Source organism: Bombus fervidus, chromosome 4, assembly GCF_041682495.2.
Source record: "Bombus fervidus isolate BK054 chromosome 4, iyBomFerv1, whole genome shotgun sequence".
Classification (NCBI taxonomy): domain Eukaryota; kingdom Metazoa; phylum Arthropoda; class Insecta; order Hymenoptera; family Apidae; genus Bombus; species Bombus fervidus.
The window spans coordinates 9,155,843-9,172,870 of record NC_091520.1 but is presented as its reverse complement, the minus strand read 5'-3'; the positions used below and the strand labels follow the sequence as shown (position 1 = coordinate 9,172,870).

The following is a 17,028-nucleotide window of genomic DNA, read 5'->3' as shown; positions in this document are numbered from 1 at the left end:
AAAATATGCTATTTTTGTTTGATATTTAAACAAATGGTATTTTTTTTCTACAATTTTTTAGCAAACGATCTTCTTTTCCACATTTGCTAATTATGATTTATAAATAAATAAAATTAATTCATATAGTTTAGAATATAACTATGTATAATAATATAGTGTATTCGTATGCTCAAGATACACCCATATGTAGTGTTCATAAAAACGTGTATTAACCTTAACGAGTACTAAACTTCTATAAAACGCGTGAATATATACTTATGAAAGATTTATATTATAAAAATTGTTAAATATGACTGCAACACAGAAAGTGCAATACTTAATTGTTGATACAAGTGCTTTTATCCAAAATGCATCCTTACAGGTGAACTTTTTCTTATATCAGTGTAATGTCTCAATATGATTTACTTGTTTTTTAAATATAATTTTATTAGTAACATTTATATTAATTATATGTTAATTATATTTGTCAATATTGATTTTATATAATCTTTCAATATTTTACGACTCTTAGTAATATAATAATAAAGATATATGAATTTCAGGATGTTGGTGTAAATATAATAACAGAGCAAGATGTAGTAAATGAAGTTACAAATAAAAGACAATTAAGAAGACTTGTTGTCTTACCATATGATTTAAAAATACAAAATGCATATTCTGAAAACATTAAATTTGGTAAAAAGATTTAATTTTTGTCTTAACAGATTAAATTGTAAATTTAATGTATACTAATTTTTATATCATATTTATAGTGACAGAATTTGCTAAAAAGACTGGTGATTACACTAGTTTATCAGCTACTGATATAAAAGTAATTGCATTAACATATCAGCTGGAAAAAGAAAAAATAGGGACTGATCATTTAAGAACTAAACCAATGGTAGCACAAACTCTAGATTCCAATGTTGAGAAAACTGAAGATCTTCGTACACCCTTAGCCGGCTTTTATATACCAGAGAAAAATGTAAATGTTTTTTCATTTAAATTAATACAGTAATTTATTAAATGATTAATATGATAATTACATTCTTTTAATGTACAGAAAGATGTTGAAGTTAATACAAAAGAATATAATGATGAGGAGTTAAAACAAGAAACATGTATAGTAAATAATAAGAAGAATGAGATAGAAACAAATATGGAAAATAGCATGAAGAATATGAGTTATGAAAAAACAGAAGAAGAATCGGAATCAGACTATAAGGAATATAGTGCTAGTGAATCCGATTATGAAACAGCAGATTCTGAAATAGATCAAGACAGAACAGAAGATTTATCTACAATATTTTCAAAATTAACTTGTGAATCAACAGATTTTATAGTTCAAGATAGAAATAATATTGAACATAATATTGATAATATTCTTGTTCCAACTAAAGAAAACTATGATGATACAGATCAGCATAGTGAATATAAAGATGGCAAAAGTGATGATAACAGTGATAATAATTATGAATGTGATGATGAAGATGGCGATGATAATGATGATGATAGCGGTTGGATTACACCTGGTAAGATTTTTCAATATTTCATATAACTATCTGTATGAATAAAAAATGTCCTTTATTTCAGGAAACATTCGTAATATAAAGAAAGATCTTGATTCAGACTTTCTTGAACAAAAATCGGTAACCGTTGCATGTTTAACAATGGACTTTGCTATGCAAAATGTTTTAAAACAAATAGGATTAAATGTGATTTCATTAGATGGAAGAGTAATTAAACAAATGCGGACGTACATTTTTAGATGTTACGCGTGTTATAAAACTACTAGTATTATGACAAAAGTTTTCTGTCCTAGTTGTGGTAATAAGACATTGAAAAGAGTTGCAGTTACATTAAATGACGAAGGAAAACCAAAAGTTCATATCAATTTCCGGAAGCCAATTTCAAAGAAAGGAAAAAGAGTATGAATTTCATTTTTTTTTTTTTTTGTTAATACATATGTTAATATTAATATTCTTAGAATAATAATAATAATAATAATAATAATAATAATAATAATGTAAACATTTTATAAATTTTTAGTTTTCTTTACCGCTCCCGAAAGGTGGAAAACATGCAAACAATCCTATTCTTTATGAAGATCAACCATTACCTCATCAAAGACCATCAAGACTAGCACGTACAAAAAATAATCCTTTAGTAGAAGATTGTATAGCTGAATATTCTCCGTTTCTTATGCGTGACGTACATTCTAAATCAGCTATGTTGGGCATAAGAACGAAAGGTCCTGTCAAATATTGGATGCAAAAAAATCCGAATGAAGTCAGAAGAAGAAAAAAATAATTATTATATCTTTATCTTTGTATTTATATCTGCATTATAGAAAAAAAAACCTTTTTGAATATATAAATTAAGTATTGTGTACCTATAATTTTTATTCTAATATTATAGAAATACTTTAAATAAATAAATGAATAAGTTATGAACTACAATTAATAAGAATTAAGTACTTTCAAAAATTATTCCAATTTTACTAATAAAATATTTACTATTCATAAAAATATGAAAAAAAATTGCCCCGGGTGAGGATCGAACTCACGACCTTAAGATTATGAGACTTACGCGCTGCCTACTGCGCTACCGAGGCAGATATGTAGCTTCCTTAAAATAATATAAAAGAAGGATTAAATTAATAATAAACAAAATATAAACAAAATCACAAAAACACATGTACTCATTTTAAAAGATAGCAATGCATAATGACTGCCTATATAGTATTTGCGCATATATATTCTATCAGTAAGAATATTTATATCTAAAATAAAATAAATAATTTTATTTTACTCTTTAACCTGTTAAATGCCACGGGGAATACTGGTGAACAGGATATCAAGATTAGTAGAAATACATAATTTGAACAAATGTCAATAATTATAAATTTTTTATTATTACCACTGTTACTACAATGGTGTGACGAAATTAATGCAGTATAAAACATATAAAAATAGTTTTCTTTATACATGAAATATAGATCTATTATATGCGCCCCCACCAGTGGCTGTTGAACATGGGAAAAACCCTCTTTTTCCGTATTTTACCGTAATGAATAATAACCCTAAGGAACGTTTCGACTTTAAAGATGTTTGATGACAATTAAAGGTCTTAACTGTAAAGTAACAAATGCTAAATCTTGTAACGGTTCTTTAGAATTATTGCGGGTCCGAATAATACTTATGGTTATATAAATGGTGACCATCTTGACCGAGAGATGGATTATGGTTCATAGTAAGTCTCAGAACGTAACAACGTGGAACAATTATTTAGCAACGTGAAGAAATAATATGAGATAATTGATAATTGCAAAAAATAAGTGAATTGCGCGAAATCGCACATCAGCGCCACGGAAGTTACTAGTGACCATAGTGAGATAAATTTATTAATGATTATACACCGTAACATATCTCTTGTAGGTAATATTTCAACATTATATGTATCGCATAATAAAAAATTCATCGTGGCGCCACGGGCTATCCCTGTAAAATTAGCGTGCCATTCAACGTGTTAAAAATGCTTAGTCCAGAAGTATGGAACTTTAAAGCACCTCAACATCATTTTTCTACCGAAAAAAGAAATTACAAGAAAACTGATGTGCCAGATGTAGTCAAATTACATTATTTTAACCATTCTGTATGTAAAAAATGAATTGTAATCAATATTAATTTCAAATTTCATAAAAATGATGCTTTAAGAAATCTTTACATAATTCGCAATTACTGTTGGATTTTTGCCAGATATCTTTGATACTTCCTGATGCAGCTAGAATTCCGGATGAATTGCGAACTTGTCTTTCGGAAGACAGCGATTATTATCGAGTTAATGGACTGAATGTATTTGAATTAATAAACAAAGAATTCATCGAAGCATTCGTTAAGAAAGGTAATCAATTAAATAATTTCCATTAACGTTTTTCAATGTTTGTCAATTAATCTTTATTTTTTGTACAAAAATTTTATTGAAAATATAATTGAAATAATAAAATGTTTTATTATATTCCACATATTTTTATAAATGCTTCCAGGACAGTTGACACTTTTAACAATAGGAAATAGAATAGATGTAGACAATTCAGTTGCTGTTACACCAACTGGGCATTTAATATTATCTTTATTAACAGAAGATTTTCAAAAGCTTGGTTTAGAAGGCAAAGCTTCCTTCTTTGATCGTAAAGTACAGACACGTTATGGTAAGTTCTAAAAAGGAAAGTAATAGAATTCAAAATGCCAAGAAAGCACCAGGTACATAAGCTAGTAGATCTAGCATTATACTCTATTGGAGAATTTGTAACTGTTTTTGGTAGATACTTGACAAAACATATTTGTGTGATTTCTAAAACAAATCCAGAATATGGACATGTTAAATTACATTCAATGTTGAAATTTATGAAACATTTATTAAGTTACAATGTACCTAGACATCTATATGATAAAATGTCTAGAACAGTATTAACTGCAATTGTTAATCTAGTCAAAGAAACTAGGGGTTCATATAATGAATATGCTTTAACTGCAACCTTTTTGTCAGAAATAACAGTTGCTCTTCATTTAACAGAAGTGGTTGTAGATACACATTTAAAAAGAATTGAATTTTCTGCTTGGCCTAAAATTATGCGTCATATTCTTTATAATAAATTACCTGATATGGTTGGACTTGAAGTTTTGGATTTAGGCTCAGGATCAGCTGGTTGGAGAACATCTGATATTGAAAAAGTTATTATTAGTGGTGTAACTGCTATGCCAAATTTAGTATGTTTTATTTTATGCTTTGATTGCACAGATAGTATTATAGCAGCTCTAGCTCAAAACTGTAAAAAGCTGCAGCAGTTAGATGTAACTGCATCTAGATCTGTAACAGATCGGAGTGTTGGTCCTTTACTGTCATGCAAATATTTAAAAAAAATTAAGTTATGTAAAACTTCTGTGACTGTGCCTGGTTATGCAACTCTCTTTCTAGAACATTTAAATATAGAAGATATTGGTAGATGTGATGAATTTGGATATGTTTTAGAGCATATTCATCAGAAAAATATTAACAATACAAATTCTTTTCATATAAAAACATTTGAGAGCCGAAATTTCAATGTGGAACATTTATATCTTTTAATTGATATGTGCCCATATATTACAAGTCTTTGTATATTACGTGATGAAAAAATTATGGATCTTACAATTTTAGCTGCACTTAATTATTTAACAGAATTAAAACTTCTATCTTGTGATTTTTATGCCCATGGAATAAAAACACTATTAGAAATAAAAGGTTGCACAATTACAAATTTACATTTGGAACATGTAGATGGAATTGACTTAAATGCACTTATATTTATAAGTCAATATTGCCCAAATATAAACAGTCTAGTTTTTTACAACTGTGAATTCTTAGAACAAGCACCAATTTATCCAAGAAAGTTTGCAATCCCGCCATTTCAGTATTTAGAAAGAATCAAATGTGTAGTAGAATGTGCAAACATGCATCTAGAGTTTTTACTCTCTCATTGTAAAAATATTAAATTTATTCAATTGGGTTCATCAACTGGTATTGGAGATGAAACAATAAGAAGAATATTTTCAGAAAATCCAATGCATAAATTAGAAGAACTCAAAATATTGTATAGTCATGATTTATCAATGAAAACTATACAATTATTAATGCATTCTTGTGATAATTTATATCGTCTGTCAGAATTAGAGAATTGGCAAGGAATATCTCCCACAGAATTAGATATGTTTAGAGAAGAGTTAAAAAATACTAATATTAATTTGGACACAAGTCCAAGCTTATCTTTTGCATAATACAATATTAAACTTAACTAGATACTTACAAATGATTCAAGAAAAAAAAAATGTATATATATATTATGTAACTGAAAGAAACAAAGTTATGTATAATAACGAAAATAATATATGACTATTTATATACAATATTTAAAAGTATAAAAAATCATAAAAAAATAAAAGTATCTATATATGTAAATTTCTTTTGTTTTTACTAAAATACAAATAGCGATTAAAGCTTCTAAGAGTTTACTGATTTAGATTATGTTTTTGAGTCATTAACATGCATTGTAAATGTCTTTTTTTATCTTTTTTTTATCGGTAACGTGAATCAAAAGTTGTAACTATTGATCTAAAGTCTGAAAATTTTACACCTGGTAAAAAGAATTATGAACATGTCCAAACATCACTAAAGGAGCGTCTTAATACAAAATTTGATGTTATTGTATCATGGAATCCACCAGGTAGATCTTTTATTATCTTTAAACTTTACATATGTTTATGATATATTTTTATTCTATTTATTTTATTTTTATATTTTCAGATGAAAATTTGTGTCCTTCATCTGTGGCAGCATGGTTCCATAAACGCAAATACAGTGTATCTCTTTGTCAGCAAACGTTTTTACAAAGAATTGAATATTCTTTACCAATACCGATAATTTCGAATGAATTTGATAGTGACAAATTTTTTGAATGGCTTGGAATTTTTAGTATATGTGGTAACTTGTATGTATAATAAGTTTTAAACGAATGTTCAAACGGATTTAATTTTTAGAATAATAAATTAATTTTTTCAGGGAGAATAATATAGAGAATAATTATGTAAACACATATAAGTATCCATTGCCAGTTATAAATGTTGGTCAAGTATGGTATTTACAATGGACTGGTTTCTTCACAACAAAACAAATTAAAACTTTCTACAGTATTGTGGAAGAATATGTATCGATGAAAAACAGTTTACCTTGGGTTGCTTTACATGTCCAAGGATTTTTAGATAGCCCTGTTAGTTGGGATTTAAAAGAACATACATTTTATACAGATGGTGATAATAGCTACACTATTGTATTTAGACCAGGTGCTCATTCTATTATACGCAAAAGTTTAAGCTCAAATAATAAACCAAGGATCTTTCAATAATTGTGAATTTTATTTTAATTGATGACAAGTATTTCTTTGTAAGAAGAAGAATTAAAATATATTGGTAATCCATACTTCCACTTATTATGATATATAGAATAATAAATGCTTGGGAATAAGACTACTTTTTAACATATATAACATTGTTTTACACCAATAGTTCAATATCTAAATTTCCAATATTTAAAATAAAGAAATGTGTATCTGATAGTTAAGTAAAGAATACAATTTTATAAACTGTCTTGATATAAAATAGATTTTTATAAACTATTAACTTGGGCTATGGGGTTTTATAATTTTTTGTTTCTTTTGCTGCTGCCTACCAATTTTTTGCTATTAAATGTTATGCAACAGAAGCATATGTGTAGTACCGTATTATTACTAAAACTATTTTTTCATTTGTAGCATAATAGCATTATAATATTGCACATGCTAAAATACATAGTGAACAAAATTATCACATTAATTGTATCAATTATTTTATAAAGATACAAACCTAGAAATCAGTCTGAACTAAATATTTTCATTCATAAATTAATTTATAAAAAATAAAATTTTTTAAAATTAAAATATTACATTATGAGATCAAAATAATTTATCACGTACACAGTTTTTAAAGCTTTTTAAGATTTGTCCATGAATAAATACGTATATAATAAACTATTTAAAAGTTGCTACAGATGTTAATTTTGTTGCTTCAATCGTGCATAGTGCATCACCTAAAATGAGAAGAGTTAATTATGCCTTAATTATCATAATAATTAAAATTAGTTTCATTAAATTCATTAAAATGTACGTAATCAAACAAAGTAACTATTACATTATTAACGTATAATTTTATATAATATTGACCTTCTATATTAGTACGTGTGAACCGTCTGATTCAGGAAATTTAACTTTAGAATTGTAATAAAGATCGTCCATACCAGAACTAACGGACATACGAGACTTAGAACGTGCCATAAGTTCACCTAGTTCATCAAAATCTTTATACCTAAAATATGAATATTAAAAGAGTATGTGATGTTATTATATTTAATAATATTATTGGATTTTGAATGGATTTATACATATATGTAGCTTACCTACTAACTGGACGACTTTGATTTTCAGATGACTCTGATGAATTTTTCATAATTGAAAATCGATCATCTGTATTAAATGATGCTACATTACCTGTTAAATATATAACATTGTTTCAATAACACAACATTTATTTCATCAAATAAAATATAAAAATCGTTTACCTGATGGAAAGAGCATTGTATGCTTTAAGAGATCACCATTCATAAATGGAGAAAGACTGTCGTCTTCTTCTGGTAATAAGTGATTGCTACTATCATTTGTTATAGATTCTACCATTTCCAACCATTGTTGATTATGCGATCTGAACTTTTCTACTGTTATGCGAGCTGCCCAATTTTTGTCACACATCTAAAAATTCATGATACAAATTTATTTATTGTTCTAAAATAATATTACTCAGTATATGTAAATTTATTTTACAAATCTACTTACCGCAATAACATCTAAACACGCATCACATACTTTCCTAATTGCTGGATTTTTATCATGCATAAGATCTATTAAATACCCAGGTGCTTCTGTAAGTAACAAAAATATTTCAGCAACAAGAAACATGTCAAATTTTCTATTTTTATATAGGTTTTACCAATGCTATGTTTTGATAACAAAGCAGGAAGTTTGATTATTACCATTACCAGTCTCGCGTATTAAATAATCCCTTGTCGAATCATGTTTAGATATTTGATAAAAAACATAAATTATTTGTAAAACCATTTCATCATCCTCTTGTTTTGCTAAAAAAAAAAAAAAAATGATTTTTATTAAAATAATATTATTACACATTTGTAATAATATACAAACCTTTAAGAAGCTCAATAAGAGAAAGCAATATATCGGCTTTGCACAGTAAACGTGCACAATCTTCGTCAAATGCAGCAGTACCCAAAAATATTACAATTTCAAGTACTAAATCGTCTGGAGCTTTACCTAGATAAAACCAAGTGCGTATAAATGAAATATAAAATATTTAAAAAATCAATATTTAAAAATAAGGTGTTTATATAATTTGATATGAATGTTGAACCTGGAACAAGATTATTGCGTATCCATGGTATCAAATCACATCGATGAAGTATTTGTGAATAATCCAAATCAGGTAGTTCTAAATTTCCTAATACACCTATAACTTCAAGCACAAAATCTTGAGAATCTGATTGATTTAAGGCCATAGCAAAATCACCCACAAATTCCTAGTAGTAATTAAAGGTAATTTTTAAATATTTTTATTAAAAACAATTGTTTCATATAATAATTTAATTACTTACAACAAAGTTCTCTTTTGTTGAATCGTGTTGAGAAATATTTCGAATCATTTTCATTATTAAAGGATCTTGAGTCCGAAATGCTTTTTTTATGAGACCTTGTAAACGATTGTTTTCTACCATAAGTTGCGCGTTTTTGCTGTTAATTGCTAGATTTATACCAAGTGCTATTAATTCTAATTTTGGTTGATCATCTTCAGAATTTAGGATCATATTTGTGATCTTAAAAACGTTTAAATATAATATAATTTTTTATATGAATCATAAACGTTATTTATAGTTATACTAAAATACTTTATTACTTACCATTTGGATACATTCAGTATTTGTAAACATAGCTTTTACTTTATCATCCATACTGGCATGATATAATAAACCCAAAATTGTCGTTTTATTTTTAATGTCACTTTGACCAAGTAGTTTAATTAACTTTGGTAATATACCCACTCTTATCATTTTTGCTCTGAGTTTTGCATCGAAGGAAAGATTAAATAATAATTTTAAAGTACTTAGAATAAGATCTGCATTATTGCTCTGAAGAAGTCTTGGAATCTTTTCGATAATATTTTTTTCTGCCTAAAAAGGTAGTTATAAATAAATAAATATATACCACTATTATGTGAATTTCCAATGTAAAATATTACCATAAGATCCTTATTCTCGCGAAATATGGATAATTTTTTTAGAAATGCAATAACAAGTATTAGCAGATCTATATTTGTCCTATCTAATGTTTTGATGAGCATACCAATTACATTCTTTTTGCGCATTTTTCTTTCAACTTCCATATTTTCAGCAATATTTAATAACAAATAAAATGCAACTGTAAAATAGGTATATATGTAATATTTAAAGAGTATTAATATTAATAAAATATGAAATTATGTACCAACCTCGTAATAGTTGTTCCTGCTTTTTTATTAAATTTTTGAATTTTTTACGACTTTTCTCAAGTTCTTCTTTTAATTTCTTTATATCATTTTCAGTTACAGTAACAGTTACTTCATTAGATCGTTTTTTAATTTCATAATCTAAAGGACCATCTGTATTCCAAATATCATCAATGACTTTTGTTTTCTTGTCACAATTATCATTTCCAGTTGAAAAAAATGTCAATCCTGTAGTATTTTCGAAATGTCGCCTACGTTTTTCCATATCCTCTTTCCATTGATCATATCGACGTAATTCAAAATCAATTATATCCATACACAATGATCCAATCTAAATATGGATTATTAATTGTTAAATATATTCTTATCTTTTCCCATTCTATTTTATTCTTACAGTACTTACCCTGTATTCAAGAACAATATTATGAAATTGACTATATGTTGAAAAACAGAAGAAAATGTATACAATATTTGTAGATAATTCTATGCTCCTTCTCCAATCTTCTCTTAGAACTCTAGCTAAAGCACTTAACAAAGATTCTATAAAAATTGATATTATTTATCATCAGAGTAGCAGTTGAATGTAAGTTAATAACTATTATATAATATCTAATACCATTTTTTGTTAATTCATGAAGATTATCAGGTACTCTTGCTAACTGTAGAATTAGTGAGGAACCTTTGATTTTTCCTGGTATTTCTTCATATAACAATTCAATATAATTGTCAACGTTGCTAATGATTGCTCTTTCTGTTTCACCATTATCTGCAGATACTGAATTTGATGATGTTGGTCTTGACAGTTGAGAATTATTATCACTGTCTACCATAAAATAAATATATAATAAAAGAAACGGAAAATATGATTAAAACCAATTTCTTATGCATATGCAAACTTACTTGTAGTATCATTTGTTTTACGATTTTGAAGATAGTAAATTAATTGTTCTACTTCATGAAGCTTCGATTCATGTATCAAAGAACATTTTTCAATTACTTCTTTAGCTAAAAGTGATACATTTGTGTCCGAATTTAAACTTTTTAGTCGAATTATTTTTTGACATTCCTATAAATGTATTGTAATTTATAATCACATAATCATTCCAATCTTCCCAATCTTTCCAATCAAAATAAAAATAAATTATTTAAAACTTACTTTACGATCTCCTAACATAGGATCTCCTAATTCACCCAAGATTAATGCTTCAACATCATAATTTACTACTAAAGCTCTCTCTGTTGGATGCACATCTAAAGTGCCAGATCTCACTTTTCTAAATTTGGAAAATGCATATAATATAGTTATAAACTATGTATCAATTCAAAGAGATATAAAATATTAAATATAAAATCTAAATGTATATTTCTCAAATTCATGTAGCAACTATATAATGTATAATTCATAGTATATTGATATGATAAAATACTTACCGTTTTAGAAACTTTGCCTCATCCATTTTAATATTTTATTTGCAATTTAAAACATGAAAATATGGTATATTTTATGATATTATTTTGTTAATTCTTTCGTAATTACTTCATTTTCATGGAAAAAATCAAGATTATAACTATCGTTTATAATTCGTTTAGGTCCTTTCGTCGCCCTGTTATTCCAATATCTTTTTGGTTCAAAATTACGCCATCTACTATAGCCTAATGTACTATCTTCGAAATTCAAACTATGATTAGCAGTAGATAAGGTAATAATAATTTAGGAAAATATAAGAAATATTATTGTTAACATTTTATTAATACAATTTAGTCGATACAGTGTACAATTTAAAAAACTATATAATGGTTAAAATTGATTTTGGCTGCACTTATATTTTAAATTCACCTACGTATATAGTGTCTTATATGTGATATATATAACTATATATGTGTATACATAAACCTATAAATACATACATCTGGAGTTAAACTAAATCAAATTTTAAAGTGTGCTTAATGAGATTAAAATTAATGTTCGTTACAAACACCTACGATAAGAAATTAAAATATTTAACATCTGTACATAATAATTCAATTTAATATACATTTATTTTCATTATAACAAGTAAAATATCTGTAAACCATAAAGTAGTAAACTAGTAAGTTCTTTATGTTATAAAATTAAAAAGTAAAATATTCTTCAATTAAGATGGCAGAAACCAAAGTTATCATTGATTGTGATGCTGGTATAGATGATGCACTAGCATTAATAATATTAATTGCTGCTCATAAACAGAAGAAAATTCAGATTGAAGCAATTACTTGTGTTAATGGTAATACAACTGTAGACAATGTGGTAAAAAATGTATTTAGAACTTTAGATGTTTGTAAGGCAACAGATGTAAGTTCTAGTTTTTTTTACATATTCTATGTGCTTTTAACAAATGTATGTTAAATACTTTATTATTTTAGATACCAGTTTATCAAGGAGCATACGCACCTTTACTTTGCATTAAAAATGCAGTTCAAGATCATTATCATGGTATTGATGGATTTGGAGATGTATATAATACCCAGATAGATACAAGTAAATTAGAACAGGAACATGCTGCATATGCATTAAATAAGATTGTATCAAAACATCCCAATGAAGTGAATATCTTATGTATAGGACCATTAACAAACATAGCATTGGCTATAAGAATGTACCCCCAATTTGTGGGCCATGTCAAAGAATTTTACATTATGGGAGGAAATGCAACAGGTGATATTTATTCTCTTTATTTATTTTTATTAATCATGTTCTCGTCCTTTTATTCACCTTCATTGTATACATTAGCACAAGGAAATATTACACCTCAAGCAGAATTTAATTTTTACATGGATCCAGAAAGTGTACATATAGTATTTAATAATAATAAAAATCCTTTGAGGCTGTTACCATGGGAAACATGTTTAAAATCTTGTATTTCGCATGTGTGTATATTGATTTAAGTACTGTGTAAACTATTATCTAATAGATATTGGTAATTTAATTTAATACTTTTTAGGAATGGCGGAGAGATATATTAGGTAAAATGGATAAACCTTGCATTCAACTTATGAATGATATTGAATATGCATATCAAAAGACAAGAAAAAGACAATTTTCTAATTATATTACATGTGATGCAATTCTAGCTGCAATATTATTAAAGCCAGAAATTGCTCAAAATGTAGTGCCATATCATGCTGATATTGAATTAAATGGTACTAGAACACGAGGTCAGGTTGTACTTGATCATTTATTGTCAAATGAACCTAATGTACTCCTAATTCAAAATTTTGATTCAGAAAGTTTTAAAAAACTTTTAATATTTTCTGTAGATAACTTAGATTATAATACGACAAATATATAATAAAGTTAAAACTACAATATGTACATGAATAATATTTTGTGCATATATATATATATTTTTATATTTGGTTTGTTATTATATGGAAACACAAGAATGATTTTATATATTACTCAAATACTAATAGGAATGTTCCCAATTTTTAAATATTTAAATAATACCATATTGTACTATAAAACAGTAAAAAATATAATGTCATACTGTTTTATTATTCAATATATGTATTTACAATATATTATCATCTGTAACAGTAAAAAGGTTAATTTATTGTAATGTAAAACATTGTAAAAATTTGAAATATATTATTAATGGAGTATAAATATGTATTTTCGGGGTATAATTATACCTATTTCAAACAAAATATTATAAATCCGATTTCACGGAATCCTGAAATTCTTGAAATTGTTTTCTTGCTTCTCGATTTGATTGTAATAACTGAATCAATTCTGCACGAATATCGTCATTTTTTTGTTCGAGGTTATCCAAAACTGAATTAAGCTGATCTAATTGAGCATTTATAGCTTCAAATTCTAAAATCAGAAAATTTGAATACATACGTTTTAATCAATAAAACTATACATTCTACACGTAGAATTTTATTAAAAATATAATATGTAAATATGTATGTGCAAAGAAACTATATATACCAAATACTAGACAAACTAAGAGAACAGTTTATCTATCATGTATATTTTTATATAAAATTATTATTTACCAGCATCATTACAATTTTCTTCATCTTCTTCATTTTCCCATCCGTTTTTATCGCCTCCGTGATTTTCCTTTGGCCGCACTGCGTTCTGAACCATATTTTCATCTGCCATTACCTTTATCTACCATTATCGTTCGATGTGATATACATATAAATAAAATTTTGATTATGTACATAATAGTATATAAATGTTAAAATTAGCAAAGTTGCAATTTAAAATGAATAATTTTGCCTTTTATAACTGTTACTGTATTAATATAAATTATATAATTATAAGATCAGGTTTTTTGTACAGTGCAAATATGCCCTAAATCTAACCTATTTCGAAAAATAAACTAATAGTAATCATATGAAAATATAATTTTGTATAAGACATTTAAGATTTAATTATTTTAAAAATATAAATAACATATTTTTAAATTGCAATATTTTATTAGAGATATAAACAAAATTGCATACTACGCAAATATATGAAATATTTAATAAAATTAAATATAATTTTAACAACTTATAAAAGTAATTTCATAAACAATATTTAGAGTCTACTTCGTAATCCATCAACAGCAACAATAATTTCACCAGTAATGTATGAAGCATCATCACTTGCTAAAAATGTAGCAACTTTTGCTATATCATTTGATTCACCAAACCTTTACATTGGTATTGTTGATAATATTGCTTTCCCTAGTTCATATTTATGAAGTTATGTAAAATATTATTATGCATTATTAATAATATAGTAAGATAGTAACAAAAGAATATAAAAAAATGTATCATTTGCGAAAATTTAGTCTTTATAACACCAGATGCTATGCAATTTACACAAGTTGTTTCAGACGCAAGAGTAGCAGCAACTACTTGATTTATTCCTAATAAAGCAGTTTGCTAATGCAATATACGCTGAAGTGCTGCAATACAAATTTTCAATTGCAATTCATCATGAAATATACATGATAATGCTCATTATGAAATACAAAAATTACATCTATGATATCAGATGTATGTATGTTAATATTTAAAATACGTTTTTTAAAAGAAAATTTCTTAATTAAATCTTAAAACTTATAATTGAAAGAAAATTTTGTAAATCAGAGCTCAGGCTGAAAAATAAATAATTATAGTACTGTGTATTTTCTTTATCATAATTATATATAACATTCTTACATATACTTTTTTGTTTTAATTACCACTTTTCATAAATTTGTTTATTAAAAACTCTAACTGATAAAAAATCTGTGAGAGCTAATATAATTAAGTAATAAATGTGATTATTTAAGTCAATTCTCCACAAGCTATTATAACAACTTTCTGAGTAGGAGTGCCTGTTTTTGTTCCACATTTTTCCATTTTTTTTAAAACATCTAAACCACTAAGAACATGTCCAAACACTACATGTTTTCCATCTAGCCAATCTGTACGTGCTGTACATATGAAAAATTGTGATCCATTTGTATTTGGACCAGAATTTGCCATTGACAATGTACCTGGTCCTGTATGTTTTAGTTCAAAATTCTCATCATCAAATTTATTTCCATAGATTGACTTTCCTCCTGTTCCATTATGATTTGTAAAATCTCCTCCTTGACACATCTACATTTGTGTATATAAGGAATATATATCCACTGTTACACTTGTTATATAAAAGATACATGAAAAAAAAGTATCTAACTTTGTAAGAGAATAAATAAAGGATACAAATTCTGGAATAATTCTATGAAAAGTGCTTCCTTGATAACCATATCCCTTTTCATGAGTACAAAGGGCACGGAAATTTTCAGCAGTCTTTGGTACAATATCAGCTCTCAACATCATAATAATTCTACCCACTTCTTGTTTTCCGATACTAATATCAAAATATACTTGAGGATTCTGTTTTCCTTTTTTTGGTTGCACTGTATCACTTAATTTTGTATTATCATCATTTTTAAGTGTTTCACCTGCATGCTCTTGTAACCATACATCATCAGCCCAAACAGGTTTCGATGAACCTTCTTTTATCTTCTGTGGTTTTGCAATATTTACTCTGATTGTTCGGCCAAACAACTCAGAATCATTCTGTTTATTCAAGATAAGGTTTGATAAATTTATGGATTAAATGATTTTAAAACGATCAATATTCTAATGATTAGATAAATGGAATTAGTTTTTTATCTACATTTATATGCATTTTACAGTAATAGATAGAAGAGAATATAATATACATTGTCTTTTTTATATTAAATTCTTCAAACATTTTTTTGTATAATTGTTATTGCAAAGATAGAACAAAATGTTAAAAGAACAAAATATTACATGTATTATCGAAAGAACTGAATTTGGCAGATCTTTATTATAAAACTATATTAAATAACTCACACAGATAGTGTTGTTTTATACATGTACCATGTTATCAATTGCTGCTGCTGCATCTTCTGCACTTTCAAACTCAATAAAAGCAAATCCTCTATGTTTCTCTGATTCATAATCTAATGGTATTTGTACATCGACAATTTCTCCAAAAGGTATAAATGCTGCATGTAATACTTTTTCATCAACCTCTTCGGCTAAGCCTCCTAGATATCGAAAATAGTAATAAACAAGATACATAAATTATATTAAAAATAGGTTATATTATCATAATATATAGTTAGAATTAATAGTAACAAATTGCTACCTACCCACATAAATAGTTCTTTTCGTATTCGTACTCATGGTGCATAAAATTCTTGTATGCTTTTTGTTTTGTCGAATGTGATACTGTAATAAACATTTAAATCCTATAATAATTTTATTGACTGAAGGACGCCGGCGCGCCGGCTACACACACTACTACAAAGTCAAAGAATAAGCTGGA

General features: G+C 26.5%; 7 protein-coding genes and 1 non-coding gene across 13 annotated transcripts; 4 read left to right on the top strand and 4 right to left on the bottom strand.

Moving 5' to 3' along the window:
* Positions 1–193: 193 nt before the first annotated feature.
* LOC139986688 (RNA-binding protein NOB1) lies at positions 194–2,438 on the top strand. Its single transcript, XM_072002201.1, has 6 exons — positions 194–361; positions 543–675; positions 753–964; positions 1,043–1,511; positions 1,573–1,907; positions 2,029–2,438. The coding sequence occupies exons 1-6, from the start codon at positions 290–292 to the stop codon at positions 2,287–2,289; spliced, it is 1,482 nt and encodes a 493-aa protein (XP_071858302.1). The 5' UTR covers positions 194–289; the 3' UTR covers positions 2,290–2,438.
* An 82-nt stretch (positions 2,439–2,520) lies between these two features.
* Trnam-cau (transfer RNA methionine (anticodon CAU)) lies at positions 2,521–2,593 on the bottom strand. Its single transcript has one exon. It is a non-coding gene; the product is annotated as a tRNA-Met (tRNA).
* Positions 2,594–3,074: 481 nt separating this feature from the next.
* LOC139986728 (ribonuclease P protein subunit p40) lies at positions 3,075–9,195 on the top strand. Its single transcript, XM_072002266.1, has 7 exons — positions 3,075–3,231; positions 3,417–3,633; positions 3,738–3,882; positions 4,025–4,189; positions 6,116–6,241; positions 6,322–6,505; positions 6,577–9,195. The coding sequence occupies exons 2-7, from the start codon at positions 3,514–3,516 to the stop codon at positions 6,917–6,919; spliced, it is 1,083 nt and encodes a 360-aa protein (XP_071858367.1). The 5' UTR covers positions 3,075–3,231; positions 3,417–3,513; the 3' UTR covers positions 6,920–9,195.
* On the top strand, positions 4,184–5,827 carry LOC139986725 (uncharacterized). Its single transcript, XM_072002262.1, has one exon. It carries the CDS (start codon positions 4,224–4,226, stop codon positions 5,793–5,795), a length of 1,572 nt encoding a protein of 523 aa, XP_071858363.1. The 5' UTR covers positions 4,184–4,223; the 3' UTR covers positions 5,796–5,827.
* Positions 7,497–11,792, bottom strand: Kap3 (kinesin associated protein 3). 4 transcript variants are annotated; one of them, XM_072002259.1, is made up of 18 exons: positions 11,730–11,792; positions 11,589–11,615; positions 11,314–11,431; positions 11,058–11,223; positions 10,774–10,980; positions 10,561–10,697; positions 10,161–10,488; positions 9,912–10,090; positions 9,574–9,843; positions 9,271–9,489; positions 9,030–9,195; positions 8,807–8,932; positions 8,635–8,739; positions 8,438–8,523; positions 8,167–8,353; positions 8,005–8,095; positions 7,772–7,913; positions 7,497–7,638 (listed from the first exon to the last, which is right to left on the bottom strand). In XM_072002259.1, the coding sequence occupies exons 2-17, from the start codon at positions 11,612–11,614 to the stop codon at positions 7,775–7,777; spliced, it is 2,550 nt and encodes an 849-aa protein (XP_071858360.1). In that variant the 5' UTR covers position 11,615; positions 11,730–11,792; the 3' UTR covers positions 7,497–7,638; positions 7,772–7,774. The 4 variants fall into 4 exon arrangements, 3 of the variants coding, with proteins under 3 accessions (XP_071858360.1, XP_071858361.1, XP_071858359.1); XR_011799706.1 differs by having other exon boundaries at positions 7,716–7,913; positions 11,589–11,788; XM_072002260.1 differs by having other exon boundaries at positions 8,641–8,739; positions 11,589–11,788.
* Positions 11,793–12,074: 282 nt separating this feature from the next.
* On the top strand, positions 12,075–13,740 carry LOC139986729 (inosine-uridine preferring nucleoside hydrolase-like). Of its 3 annotated transcripts, none has more exons than XM_072002269.1 (5): positions 12,075–12,489; positions 12,561–12,675; positions 12,760–12,852; positions 12,928–13,064; positions 13,139–13,740. In XM_072002269.1, the coding sequence occupies exons 1-5, from the start codon at positions 12,298–12,300 to the stop codon at positions 13,484–13,486; spliced, it is 885 nt and encodes a 294-aa protein (XP_071858370.1). In that variant the 5' UTR covers positions 12,075–12,297; the 3' UTR covers positions 13,487–13,740. The 3 variants fall into 3 exon arrangements, with proteins under 3 accessions (XP_071858370.1, XP_071858368.1, XP_071858369.1); XM_072002268.1 differs by having other exon boundaries at positions 12,078–12,213; positions 12,298–12,489; positions 12,561–12,852; XM_072002267.1 differs by having other exon boundaries at positions 12,077–12,489; positions 12,561–12,852.
* On the bottom strand, positions 13,672–14,440 carry LOC139986731 (bublin coiled-coil protein-like). Its single transcript, XM_072002272.1, has 3 exons — positions 14,199–14,440; positions 13,830–14,013; positions 13,672–13,725 (listed from the first exon to the last, which is right to left on the bottom strand). Exons 1-2 carry the CDS (start codon positions 14,305–14,307, stop codon positions 13,847–13,849), a joined length of 276 nt encoding a protein of 91 aa, XP_071858373.1. The 5' UTR covers positions 14,308–14,440; the 3' UTR covers positions 13,672–13,725; positions 13,830–13,846.
* Positions 14,441–15,310: 870 nt separating this feature from the next.
* Positions 15,311–17,016, bottom strand: LOC139986730 (peptidyl-prolyl cis-trans isomerase E-like). The gene is made up of 4 exons (XM_072002270.1): positions 16,853–17,016; positions 16,578–16,747; positions 15,891–16,250; positions 15,311–15,785 (listed from the first exon to the last, which is right to left on the bottom strand). The coding sequence occupies exons 1-4, from the start codon at positions 16,884–16,886 to the stop codon at positions 15,468–15,470; spliced, it is 882 nt and encodes a 293-aa protein (XP_071858371.1). The 5' UTR covers positions 16,887–17,016; the 3' UTR covers positions 15,311–15,467.
* Positions 17,017–17,028: the final 12 nt, after the last annotated feature.

Bases quoted from the DNA above. Each gene is read 5' to 3' on its own strand.
- LOC139986731 (XM_072002272.1), bottom strand. From the start codon at position 14,307: ATGGCAGATGAAAATATGGTTCAGAACGCAGTGCGGCCAAAGGAAAAT. The intron at 14,014-14,198 runs GTAAATAATAAT...TTCTGATTTTAG, and splicing joins AGAAAATTGTAATGATGCTG to AATTTGAAGCTATAAATGCT.
- LOC139986730 (XM_072002270.1), bottom strand. From the start codon at position 16,886: ATGAGTACGAATACGAAAAGAACTATTTATGTGG. The intron at 16,251-16,577 runs GTACATGTATAA...TTGAATAAACAG, and splicing joins CAGCAGCAATTGATAACATG to AATGATTCTGAGTTGTTTGG. The intron at 15,786-15,890 runs GTATCCTTTATT...ACACAAATGTAG, and splicing joins ATAGAATTATTCCAGAATTT to ATGTGTCAAGGAGGAGATTT.
- LOC139986728 (XM_072002266.1), top strand. From the start codon at position 3,514: ATGCTTAGTCCAGAAGTATGGAACTTTAAAGCACCTCAACATCATTTT. The intron at 4,190-6,115 runs GTAAGTTCTAAA...GTGAATCAAAAG, and splicing joins TAAAGTACAGACACGTTATG to TTGTAACTATTGATCTAAAG. The intron at 6,506-6,576 runs GTATGTATAATA...TAATTTTTTCAG, and splicing joins TTTAGTATATGTGGTAACTT to GGAGAATAATATAGAGAATA.
- LOC139986729 (XM_072002267.1), top strand. From the start codon at position 12,298: ATGGCAGAAACCAAAGTTATCATTGATTGTGATGCTGGTATAGATGAT. The intron at 12,490-12,560 runs GTAAGTTCTAGT...TTATTATTTTAG, and splicing joins ATGTTTGTAAGGCAACAGAT to ATACCAGTTTATCAAGGAGC. The intron at 13,065-13,138 runs GTGTGTATATTG...AATACTTTTTAG, and splicing joins TAAAATCTTGTATTTCGCAT to GAATGGCGGAGAGATATATT.
- LOC139986725 (XM_072002262.1), top strand. From the start codon at position 4,224: ATGCCAAGAAAGCACCAGGTACATAAGCTAGTAGATCTAGCATTATAC.
- Kap3 (XM_072002259.1), bottom strand. From the start codon at position 11,614: ATGGATGAGGCAAAGTTTCTAAAACG. The intron at 9,844-9,911 runs GTAATATTTTAC...CTACCTTTTTAG, and splicing joins GCGAGAATAAGGATCTTATG to GCAGAAAAAAATATTATCGA. The intron at 8,096-8,166 runs GTAAACGATTTT...TATATTTAACAG, and splicing joins TACAATGCTCTTTCCATCAG to GTAATGTAGCATCATTTAAT.
- LOC139986688 (XM_072002201.1), top strand. From the start codon at position 290: ATGACTGCAACACAGAAAGTGCAATACTTAATTGTTGATACAAGTGCT. The intron at 1,512-1,572 runs GTAAGATTTTTC...CCTTTATTTCAG, and splicing joins TAGCGGTTGGATTACACCTG to GAAACATTCGTAATATAAAG. The intron at 1,908-2,028 runs GTATGAATTTCA...ATAAATTTTTAG, and splicing joins TTTCAAAGAAAGGAAAAAGA to TTTTCTTTACCGCTCCCGAA.